The sequence below is a fragment of the Strix uralensis genome, chromosome 32 (assembly GCF_047716275.1).
Source record: "Strix uralensis isolate ZFMK-TIS-50842 chromosome 32, bStrUra1, whole genome shotgun sequence".
Taxonomy (NCBI): Eukaryota; Metazoa; Chordata; class Aves; order Strigiformes; family Strigidae; genus Strix; species Strix uralensis.
This window is the reverse complement of record NC_134003.1, coordinates 420,766-430,232: the sequence shown is the minus strand read 5'-3', so window position 1 is coordinate 430,232 and position 9,467 is coordinate 420,766. Positions and strand designations below refer to the sequence as shown.

At 43.5% G+C, this 9,467-nt stretch overlaps 1 protein-coding gene across 2 annotated transcripts in view; it reads right to left on the bottom strand.

Annotated features, from left to right (window-relative positions):
• Positions 1-2,345: 2,345 nt before the first annotated feature.
• ASH1L (ASH1 like histone lysine methyltransferase) overlaps positions 2,346-9,467 on the bottom strand; it is a 64,172-nt gene continuing 57,050 nt past the window's right edge. The window contains exons 23-28 of one of the 2 annotated variants that reach the window (XM_074853328.1): positions 8,932-9,070; positions 8,163-8,335; positions 7,520-7,686; positions 6,287-6,327; positions 5,274-5,575; positions 2,346-4,556 (exon numbers count right to left, since the gene is read on the bottom strand). In XM_074853328.1, the coding sequence (XP_074709429.1) occupies positions 4,465-4,556; positions 5,274-5,575; positions 6,287-6,327; positions 7,520-7,686; positions 8,163-8,335; positions 8,932-9,070 (914 nt within the window). In that variant the 3' untranslated portion in view covers positions 2,346-4,464. Of the gene's footprint in view, positions 4,557-5,273; positions 5,624-6,286; positions 6,328-7,519; positions 7,687-8,162; positions 8,336-8,931; positions 9,071-9,467 lie in introns of those variants that run through there. The other variant, XM_074853329.1, reaches the window with a different exon arrangement.

The following is a 9,467-nucleotide window of genomic DNA, read 5'->3' as shown; positions in this document are numbered from 1 at the left end:
GGGTGGCCCGGGCTGGGTAAATCTTCTATCAGCACTAGTGTGGCCAGCAGGGACAGGGGAGGGATCTGAGCCCTGGGCTCGGCACTGGTGAGGCCGCCCCTCGATGAGTGGGTTCAGTTTTGGGCCCCTCACTCCAAAAAGGCCATTGAATGACTCGAGCGTGTCCAGAGAAGGGCAACGGAGCTGGTGCAGGGTCTGGAGCACAGGTCTGATGGGGAGCGGCTGAGGGACCTGGGGGGGTTTAGTGTGGAGAAGAGGAGGCTGAGGGGAGACCTCCTGGCCCTCTGCAACTCCCTGAAAGGAGGGTGCAGAGAGGGGGGAGGAGTCTCTTGAGCCAAGGACCCAGCGGCAGGCCAAGAGGGAATGGCCTCAAGCTGCGCCAGGGCAGGGTCAGACTGGCTCTTAGGAAGGATTTCTTTGCAGAAGGGGCTGTTGGGCGTTGGAATGGGCTGCCCAGGGCAGGGGGGGAGTCCCCATCCCTGGAGGGGTTGAAGAGTTGGGTTGAGCCAGCGCTGAGGGATCTGGTGGAGTTGGGAACGGTCAGGGTGAGGTTCATGGTGGGGCTGGAGGAGCCTCAAGGGCTTTTCCAACTGAGATGATGCTGGGATGCTGTGAAATCTCTTGTGGGAGAAGCCAGCGTGTGCTGGTGCCCAGCGTAGCCACAGCAGGGAGCAGCCAGAGCCCAGTAAGGCGCCGTGACCTGGCAGACAGGGCCCAGCCTCCTCCCGGTGTAGGACAAGGCGGCTGCAGCCACCCAGAGCCAGAAACATCCCTGGGAAAGGCACAGCAGCTGGTAACCAGCCCCGCGAGAGGGAAGCTGCACAGCACGGGTAAAGGTACGCATTGCTTTGTTTAGTTAATTTAAATTAAACTAATCTCTTTACCGAGTCACAGGATTTCAGTAGGGGGTGGATGGCTTATATTTTTTTTTCAAGTTTTTCTCAGGACTTGTGATTTCATACCACACTTGACATTTTGTACCGGGCTCCCCAGTGAAAAAGAGACATGGACATAGTGCAGGGTCCAGCAAAGGGCCCCAAGGCAACTGCAGCTTGTCTTGGGGGCAACTTGTGGGCCAGTGCCCTCTCCTGTGGGCCAAGAACCACATTTCATCCTTCTAACTTTAACTGTTTCAGTGCCAAAGGAGACCATGCTTCAACAGGCCATGCTTCAAGGCTAAAGCAGCACTCTCTTTATTCTGTTCTCATTTTCATTTCTCTCTCTGGAATTTTTACTCTCAGACAAGGGACATTGTATCTTAATTGGAATGCTATTTGGCTTGCCTTAAGTAGGTTTGATTGAATTCCACAGCTGCCTCTGGACTCTGAAATGGGGTCAAACCAGCAGGAGCTGAATCCAGGTACATTTTCAACTTTTTTTAAAATAAATAAACCACTCCAATCCTTGGCTTGGTGTCTCTACTTTAAAAGGAAGACAAGTGTATGGGTCAAGCACGGCATTTTAATGACCACAGAGATTCAGGGTAGGAAATGGAAAAAGGAAACACGAAGTTAAATTAAAGGGGGTCATCAAGAAGCTATTTCATTCCCAAGTGACTAATGCAAATAGTTACCAAATTTATTCCCAGAAACCACTTTTGAACCAGAGGAAGATTAAACCCTAAAAGATTTGCAAGGCCTGTGTCTCCTCAGTGCCAACCTTGGCTGAGGGTACTGGAGGGAACGGGAGGTTGATGAAGCCTCAAAGGCTGGTTTGAGGACACCAAGTTCTCAATTTCTGTGCTCCTCACGGTCCTGCTGGTGGGCTGGGGTGGGCTGACGGCGTGTGCGCAGGCTGACAGTCCCCGACAGCTCGACTTTCTGGTAGTGGTGACAGTCAGAGGCAGGTGACGGCGCACGTCAGCCGCCTGACCCGACGCTGGCCCAGCACCGGCGGGGTAAGTGCTCTGCCCCGGGCCACGCACCCGCCGCGGCGGCAGAACCCACCCTGCTCTCTAGGCAGGCGTGGCGGGGGGGACGGCGCCGGGTCCCAGGGGATGATATTCTGGGAACAGGCACTAAATTTGTAGATTTAATGTTTCATGTACCAACCTGCCATGACATATGATCACAGGTACACACCCTCCAACTACCAAACAGGGCTCGTTTGTGCTGCTGCTCCTCTCTCTGCACGCACGCTGCCAGCTTCCCTCCTGCCATGGGCTGACCAGGAGACCCATCAGCATCAAATTAAATCCTCACAAAACGCCATCACCCAAAAGAGATGGGGCAAGCCCCCCTGGAAACGTGGCTGTAAGAGAGTTAGAACATGACAGGAGCGGTTGAGACAAAGAGGCAAGAAAAGAAAATCAAAGACATGTCAAAGAAAACCCCACAAGTCATCAATAGGAAAAGATTTTCCATTTAATACTAGACTCTCTCAGGATTGAGATGCAGGCTTTTTATGCAATTACATCCAATGTTAAAATTGGTAATACATAATTTACAAAGATTAACATCAAAACAATGATCTATTTAGATATGCTTTGTAAAAAGGAAATATATTAGCAGCATTTATTTTCAGCAATCACACAGCCTACACCCATGCAGACTAAGAGTTCATATCTATTTGCAATAATGTAGTGCTTCCTGGTCTTAAAACAGCGATCCTGGTGACACACTGGTCTTCTCATTATTATAAAATAACCGAAAAATAAAAAAAGTCATTAATTTCTACACCAGTAAGAAAAACAATTCTTTGCACTTACCTAACATTTGATTGTCTAAAAAACATTTTGTTTAGTCTTTCAACAAAAGAAAGATAAAATGACAGAGCTAGTGTCTCGCTTCTGTACGCACTTTATTTTTTTAAAAACTTTTTAGTGTTTAACACCATTTGAGACAATGATTTCTGTTTTAAACTAAATGAGACAACTCAAGATTTTGGACATGCGATATTCCTACTACACGCACGAGTATTTTATACTCAGGGTTCCTGGTACTGTACAGTGCTTCTCTACAGTAAGAAAATATTCCAAACTATTTTCTTATTTCTTTTTTTTTTTTAATAAAATATTTTTTCTCAAAGGGTTTTTTCCTTTCTTTTTTTTTTTTCTTTTTAAATCAACACATAAAAGTTAATGGAATGAGTCATGTTCCACTAAGAGTAAAATAATTATAATAATAACAAGAATGTACATTAGGACAAGCTTGGTCCATTAAAAAGGAACATGTAACTACTGTATTGCTTTACATCCACGCAGCAGATATATACAACTTGGCACATTAAAAACTGGTTTTCTTATAAGAACATCTAAAACAGGACTGTATATGCATATGTACGTCTGAAAGACAAAAAAGCAAAGCCATTTTAAAGGGGCAGCGTACGGCGGCCACCCCCTCCCTCTGCCACAGCCCGGTGACAGCGCGGGGGCTCTGGGCGCCGGGGGGCCGGCGGGGGCAGCGCGGGGGGGTCCTGCTGCCACTTTGGTCAGGGCAGAGAGAGAGGGCGGTGCGAGATACACTGTCTCTTAATTTAAGAGACGGACATTTTAAGCTGTACAACCAGAACACAAGAATAGTGTTAGCAGTTGATATATTCTACAGTTCACAACAAATACTCGCTCTGAATACTGCTTGACGGTTCATGTAGTGAAGTTTCCTTTTTTTTTTTTTTTCCTTTTTCTTTTTCTTTTAACAGATTTTAATTTGCACAACACACTAGACACACGAGAACCACAGCTTATCAAAAAAACCAACAGCAATGGTGTTGTCAGGATTTGACTTGCTTTATAAAATTTCTCTGCAGAAAAAAGTGAAAAAAATCACACCCCGCCCCCTTCCCGACGCAGAACAAGTGCCTCAACCAGCCAACTCCTGCTTTGCTCCAAGGTGACTTCGGAAGTTTCTCCTTGTCACAGACCAAAGGTACGTGTGTGCACTGGCCGTTCCACGGTGAACCTTTTGCACGTTTGGGTACGTTTCTCTCTTCTTGGAACTTGTGCAAATCGGAAGCCACAACTTTAGGGCAGCCTTTAATTTTAAGCCACTGGGCCTTCACCCTCCCATCTGGATTTCATTCACTGGCATGGGCCATGGTGGTGCCAAGAGTATCTTGTACAATCACAGGTTAATTGGTGAACATGGGGAATATTCTCATCAGAGTAAGTCAGTCCTTATCCTTCTTACCTCCCCAATTTTTTTATTTTTTATTTTTTTTTTTCCTCTGAGTGGGAATATCAAGCAAAAATAAATTAAATTTGACCATCCTGAACAATAACCACGAGGTTTTTCTCAGTACCTAACATCAATACAAGGCACGCCCAACAACACACACACCATAAGAGCACTGCAGAGCAGGGCAGGGCAACCTGCCAACCCAGACATCTAAGTGCTAACTGTTTGTATATTTGTCAGTTTTCTGCTGCCCTCTTTTCCTTTGCTGGTGCAGAGGAAGTTGGGCTCCTGCCCTCAGTCCTCAGCAGACCTTGTAGCAGACTCCAGACCACAGCTTCCTCTCGTGGCATCACTTCCTGAAGCTGCTCTCCGGGATGGTGAGCGTGCGCCGCCTCAGTTTTCTTCCTGATCCTTCCTCCAGCAAGTAAGTGACATCAATAGCTGCAACAGACCACAGGCTTTTGGTAAAAGATGGTTGATACGAGTAACAGTTTTTCTATTTCCCTATTCACAGTTCTTTCAAGGATGTTTCCATTCACAGTGATATTTAAAACTCCACTGGACAAGGTGCTGAGCAACCTGATTGAAGTTTGAAGTCAGCCCTGCTTTGGGTCACGTTTGGACCAGACGACCCCCAGAAACCCTCCCACCCTGAATTAATGCAAAATAATCATGGACTCATGGAATAAGTCTGAGAACACGGAAGTGACTGGACAGAGCTTTAAATTAAAACCAGAGACATGACCAGTGCCACTGCTGCACCCTTACCGTGCAGCTTAGACAATACCTACAGAAGTTACTCAGAACCCAGTGGAAAGCTCATTAAAGGTCAAAAGAGACTTTCCAAATTCTCTTCAGTCTTTCTTTGCATGTCTGTTGTAGACACAGAATGATGGGGGGGGGAAATTTGTCTTCAGACCGATTTGTGATTACTAAAAATATTATACAAAACACTGTCAGTTGTAAGAAATTTCATTCGGATTTAGTTAAAATTGCTACTGTTGCAAAAGAAAACATCACTGCAAAGAAAATTAATTATTAATAATGTCCACTAGCGATAAATTCACACAAAAAACATTTATTTTGTCAACACTGCAGCGAACTGAAAACAAACCTGCAGAAGAAATGCTATTGTGTAATCATAGCATAAAATCTCACCATTTTTCCCTGGGATTTTCTCTAAGAGGTTTAGCAGGATTTGATTAAGTCTCTCTCTCTGAATATGCCGCCTTTCCTCTGGAGTGCACAGCTGCCTTGTGTCAGAATTGCTTTCTTCCACCTTTTTATCAGTTTCACAGGTCTCACTAGAGACTGCCTCTTTTTCCGGCTCCTCTAGGCTAGGCATCTCCCTTGAAGTTTGATCTTGATTTCCTAATACATCCTCAATAAGTGGAAGAGAATCATCTTCTTGGTTTAAGTCTTTAATCTGTGGTTTTGAGCGATCTGTTTTCCAGGATGATCTAGCAGGAAAAGAAGGGTTCAAATACCACAATTTTTCAGACACTCACCTGAAAGACCAATTTCTAGTGAGTCAGAGACTTCTCAGTAAGTAGGGGCCTTTCTGGGATCTCAGACATTTGACTTAATACATGCACTGAAACCTGCCAGTTACTCTCTACGGGAGGCTACGTTCCTATTACCTTGTTTGCATCATGTCACATGCAGTCTTTTAAAAACAAATTGCTTTTTTGTTTTGATTTGTAAAGGTTTTTATCTTCTGAAACAGTTGAGCTCAGCACTCAGTGGCTCCTGATGGGTGTTTTTAAAGGCTCTAACAGAACTGAGAGAGTGCATCGGCCCTGGCTCCTCCCACAATGTGAACAGGGGCAGCGTGCTCGGGGATCTGATCCCCCTTTGTGCGGGAAGGCTGGATGCTCTTGTTCCGGGCTCTGCCAGCTCCCACATTCAGCTGCTTTTGCTAACTTTCAAAACGGCTTCTGCAATCTTCCTTACATACATTATTAAGGAACACTAAGGCTGCTTCTATATTCTATCCATCCCCACTTGTTCCCTTTTATCTCTCTGAAAGTTTAGAGGATTGCTTTAAATAATTTAATCTTATTATTTCCATAGCACCCAGGGGAAGTGGGTAGGAAAAAGAGTGGACCCTTGACAAACAAACAGGATTATCTCATCTCTTCTCAACAAACAATCTGGGAGGTAAGACTCACCTGCCTCCGTTCCTCTTGTAGTTGTCTGGTACATAATGAGGCTATAACAACAGTAAAGATTATGTTTAATATCAAATAAAATTCACAGTGGAAGAAAGTCCTGGACAATTAAATATTCTGGAAGTACCAGTACAGGAGACTCGCCTATCTGGCCCTTTGGAAACGCCAGTGCATGGCTGGCACATCTCGCACATCAGACAAATCCAAAGGAGAAGGCAAAATCATGTAATAAGGATAAATGAAGAGCCAGACTTATTATCTGATTCTTTGTATCTTCTAAATAAATTTCAAGCCATAGATCACCATGATAAAAATCATCTTTGCTTTCTGCACAGCAGAAGTTTGGAACCATCTCTAAACTCACTATAAAAATCTCTCTGCTTCCAGGAAGAAAAGTGTTTACTTGCAAAAGATTTGCCAGATCTGATACCTCTGTGCTCAGAGACAAAGCAGTGCTGTGTAGGAGGACGTGCACAATGAAAAGTTGCTATTTCCAGGGAATTGGGGAAAATGAGCCAGTGAAATGAACAGATATTCAGATGGAGGATGTTAAGGGAAACTGTACTTCATGATTTTGCTGTCTATCTGTCTGCTGGATGTTTTTTTGACATCCATTTTCAGTGATAATTGTATATAAGTAAGCAGTATGTCATTTGATAGAGCAGGGAAATGGAAATAGGAAAATACTGCTCTTCTGTTCTGGGAATCACTATTCAAAGGTACTGCTGAAAACCATTTTTTAATGGTTTAATTTTAATCAAGACAGCTTTGTTAGCCTGTCTGTGTCAGGTTTTCTCTCCTTCAGTGTAATCACTCCGTGTCTTAATAAACTCACATTGGTCTATAGTTTGTGTGACTCTCTAAAACATACACAATTATTTTACAGTTGTAGAACTGTGACTGAAAAGTGAGTTTTAAGATTTCCTTCACTCAGGAGTGGCTGAAATGAAATTAGCATCTAGATTTCGGTCAGAAACCAACCACTATCTCTAAACTTAGACATCACCATTCGTTCCACATCTGTTTGCTTTTGAACTGCAAATTCTCTGTCTACAGTAGATTTTTCTTTCCAAGCTTTCTTTCTAGCCAGCTTTTCATCCAGACTGTGTTTGCTTATGTGTCAGCTTCCTTCAGTTTACCAACTTTCATTCATAAACAGAGAGCCAAGGGCTTTCTAAAAATATGTCCAGTCTTCTAGTAAAAAGTAAGGAAGCTAACAGAAGAAACACTTACTGAAAAGTCTCTCTTGGGTGTGAGTTTCTTGGGGAAGTGGTCAAAGGCATAGGGCTTGGTGCAGACAGGGTAACGATTCCGGTGGATCTTGTAGAAGAGATGAGCTGATTTATCGAGGCGGTAATCACAAATATATACATCCTGCTCCTTCACGCCTTTTGGCCTCCCTGCAGTTTCAAAACAAAGCACATAGGAAAAAATGTTACTCAGGTTCCAGAGGAAACACAAGAACAAGCCACACGCCGTGAGAAGCAGGGGCTGCCAGAGCTGTCTGGTGGGATGGCAGGCATGCTTGTCTGCCCTCCTTGGTTTGGAATCCCAGTAGTGGACACATCGCTACTCCAATTTAAGAGGAAAACCTGTATAATAAAATATACCCAAACTTTTGCAAAAACTATTATCAGCTGCCACCACTTTCTCTTCCCTGCCCACCACAATCCCACCCTGCTGCTGATCTCTTCAGTACTGGCCCTCCTGAAACAGAAATCACTGTCCCAGTGCTAAGGCAATAGTGCTTCCCCAGCTCTGACACTCTGTAAACATTGGCTATGGCCTTTTTACAGCAGTAACTATTCTAGCATACTTCCCAAATTAATGGAAAGGTGTATCATACTTAATTACTCATCCCATTAGGTTTCCTTACCTTTGCAGTAGGTGTATAGGTCAAGAACACAGCACGTTCCCACCACAGCCTCTAAGGGGATAATTTCATACAATGGCACCCGGAAGAGCTCATTGTGATAAAACTTTCGAGAAGGGGAATGATGTGTTTCATGTGGACGGAAATAATGATGACCAAATGCAAACCGCTCCTCTCTGTTTGAAGGTGTAAAGGTAAGAGAAAGAGAGAAACAGAAAGAAAAAAAGAACCACAACTATTTCTATAAGCCCGTGATACAACTTTACTTAATGCCCTCCACTTAATTTTGAATTATCTGTCTTGCACTTTTGCAATGACTGTGATGAAAAGCGAAGTCACATGAATATTACACGTTCAACTTTATCTCCTTCAGGAAGTGGAAATACTCCCAGTGTGATTTTCCATGAAGACAGCAGACTTACTGTGCTGCTATCACTGGGGCATATGCATTTAATCGTGTTACAGTGGCTTACAAGTCAGTGATCGTTAGCTGAGCCATTCAGCTGCCAGTGTGTATTCTCAGCCTATTCCAACAGTGAGGAAAGTGCATCAGCTTTTATTGCTTATCCCTTGCTTAAACCTCCAACCTTACATGTCTTTACTTTGCAGTTGTGGAGCACAAGCAGAGACAAGTGGAAAATCATCAAGCCTTTGTAACTGAACCATGCTCAGTCCTGCATTTTTAAGCTACGACAAGACTTCCACAAAATTACTGTGTTTTGACAGGTAGGTATATGGAATGGCTCAAATTTAAAAGATGCCTTGAACATACTTCTCATTTTTCCAGAGTTTTTCAATGCGGAAAATATCGAGTTTCTCCCTGTTGATGTGGGACAGCAGCCGATACGACTGCCGGACAGGGTGTCCATCTGGAGTTCTACGGCTGTCTCTCATCAGGTAAACACAATCACCTGGCAATAGGCACAAAATACACACCTGTAAAGAACTTTTCATGAGTCCAGCACACCAAAAATAGAGGAGTAAATGGTTGCATTAAAACTAACATGACAGAGCTACCTAATGTTGAATTGTAAAGTGATGCAAAACCAACGCAGAACCCGCAAAAGGAGGAAGGGTTACCTCGATCATTTTCACAAAAGCTTTATAGCAAGAGCTAAACATAACTTGGATTGTACGTCCAGACTGAAAACTTAAACATGTAATGAATCAAGATAAATGATGATGTAACAAAGTAAGTTTTGATTAGGAAAATGTGTAAAAATTAGTGATAGCTGCAATGTTTAAATCTTTAAGATTTAAGAGAAAAAATACTTAGAGAGAAGATTTTTATTAAGGAAATAAATCATT